This window comes from Stegastes partitus, unplaced genomic scaffold (assembly GCF_000690725.1).
Source record: "Stegastes partitus isolate 25-593 unplaced genomic scaffold, Stegastes_partitus-1.0.2 Scaffold800, whole genome shotgun sequence".
Classification (NCBI taxonomy): domain Eukaryota; kingdom Metazoa; phylum Chordata; class Actinopteri; family Pomacentridae; genus Stegastes; species Stegastes partitus.
In genome coordinates this window covers 90,439-92,673 of record NW_007578531.1, presented here as the reverse complement: position 1 = coordinate 92,673, position 2,235 = coordinate 90,439, and the positions used below count along the sequence as shown (strand labels likewise).

The window sequence follows — 2,235 nt, the reverse complement described above, 5'->3', positions numbered from 1 at the left end:
ATCAAGCTCTGCAGAAGTCTGATAACGATCCTGATCATTTGAATCAGGTGTGTTGGAAGAAGGAAACATCTAAAACATGCAGGATTGCGGCCCTCGAGGACCGGATGTCGACACCCCTGGTCTAGACAAACAGAACAAATACAAAACAGTGACTGAACCGTGGCTTTTTCGAACTAGCAGTCGCTTCGTAACTGTTTCCTTAAGCTGCTGCTCTGCTAATGATACTGATTCGATTGTCGCGACTCGTCTGAAGAAACTAACGACAGAACAGAGAGAGTTTTCTTCCTGAAGGTCAGCTGTGTTTAAAGCTACATCGAACAGGGTTTAAACCAGGAGTTACACAGTCATGGTGAAATTAACTATCTTTGCAGTATTTTGAGCTGCAAATTTGCTGAAAGGGGGAACAATATAATGGTTTTAATATTTTTTGGTGAGGGCTCAGGATTCACCACGAATTAACTTGTATTTTTTAAAAGTACCACTCAAAAACACACAAATTCTTGTTTTTTTCCAGCGTGTAAAGATCTTTAACTGCATATGTGAATATACAGTCATCCTCAAATGTATTCCTACCCTCTCATCAAGAAAGAAATGAACAGCTGTCACTGAAATAAGCGGAAATTGACAGAAGTAATAATACATAGAAATTTAATGAACATCATGACGTTGCTTTTGAATTGTGGTTCAACAGAAATAAAAAAAAACAAAACAAACAAAAACCCAAGTAAACAAGCATGATGGAACCTGTAAACTAATATTTTGTTGATCCAATCACTGCAATCAGGTGTTTTCTGTAACTCTTAATCAGACGTTTGCACCTGTTGACAGGTATTTTGATTTCACTGCTCATCAGCAAAAGGCTCTAATTTGTCCAGGACAGTTTTTTTTTATTTTATTTTTTTTTTATTTTTCTTTTCAACCACAATTCATCAGCAATGTCTTACATCACTAAATTATAATTGTTCAAATTTTTATTTATTATTACTTTTTTCAGTTTCTAGTTATTTGAGTGACTATTGTGATTAATTTCTTTAATGGAAAGGTATGAATATATTTGACTGTATCTGCAATTTATAAGCTCAGAAAAAATGACCAGTCCTGTCTTTAAACATGTGTGCGTGTGAATGAAGTTGAACCGACTGACTGACGAGTGCTCACCGACTCTCTCCACCTCGCCCGTCACTCTCGCCTGCATCCCGTCTCCGGCTTGCTGCAGTGCAGAGACTCCTGCTCGCTGCAGATCGCACGCTGAGACGACACGGCCGAGCAGCAGCAGCACATCACAGCTCGTCTGGCTGGAAACAAAAAGTGTTCACCGTGAGGATCTGACGTAGACGTAGCAGCCGCACTACTACATACCTACTGACGTGCTGTTACCTGATATTGGCCTTTTCCCTACAGGACACCTCCTCTACTCTCTGCAAAGACAGAAATAAGGGAGGAGGAGGGTAGGGTTGCAGAGATTTGCTAGTATTAGAGGAGAAATTTTACTGTGATGCATGAAAAAAAAAAACAAGGTGTTGCCAGTTTGTGGAACAGACTGACCTGACAGGAATCTATAAAGCTTGTTACTCCGTGTGCTGCATCAGCGCCGTCAGCGTGACAACCAAACGCTTTTGACACCTGAGTGGAAGACGGAGGGGGAGAGCAGACAAACGCTGAGACTGTGTGGGAGGTGATGGAGCTTTGACACATGCAGGTTAAACAGGAGGAGAGCAACACATGTTTCTGTTGTGCGCTGAAAGCCAAAAGAGCAGAAAGTTTCACAGTTTATTCCTAATTCCTGCAGGTTTTCTTCTCGGCTTAAGGTTCTGTTAAATAAAGAGAACAGAGGAAACAGGTGCCGTCTACGTCTGGATTACAGATGTGGGAACGCCAGACTGACATTTCTACATGTTCTAATATGTGTGATGGTCTGTACTGATGGGGATGTTCAGCATATACATAGACTTCAAAACCCACTTCCTGATTGCTAACACGAGACCAGTGTTCTGAATCACCTACAGCAGCTCTTTGTGTCGGATTTCCTGTTGTTGCTAAATGACCGTCTTTGTCAGAGCGTTTACTTCCTGGTTGAAAGTTTTGGGAGAGTCTACAGAAAATATAATGACAGTAATCCCTTTGCTAATGTGTGGTTGGCTGTGGGCTGAAATAAACAAAGCAGTTTGAAGCAGCAACAGAGCAGACCTATGATACTCAGACAGTCTTATTTATATGACTGAATGAATACGAGCA

The 2,235-nt window shown here is 41.1% G+C and overlaps 1 protein-coding gene across 1 annotated transcript in view; it reads right to left on the bottom strand.

Annotated features, from left to right (window-relative positions):
* Window positions 1-2,235, bottom strand: part of adgrg2a (adhesion G protein-coupled receptor G2a) — a 28,608-nt gene that overhangs the window by 19,942 nt on the left and 6,431 nt on the right. The window contains exons 4-5 of the mRNA XM_008292308.1: window positions 1,378-1,418; window positions 1,159-1,295 (exon numbers count right to left, since the gene is read on the bottom strand). Coding sequence (XP_008290530.1) covers window positions 1,159-1,295; window positions 1,378-1,418 — 178 coding nt within the window. The remainder of the gene's footprint in view (window positions 1-1,158; window positions 1,296-1,377; window positions 1,419-2,235) is intronic.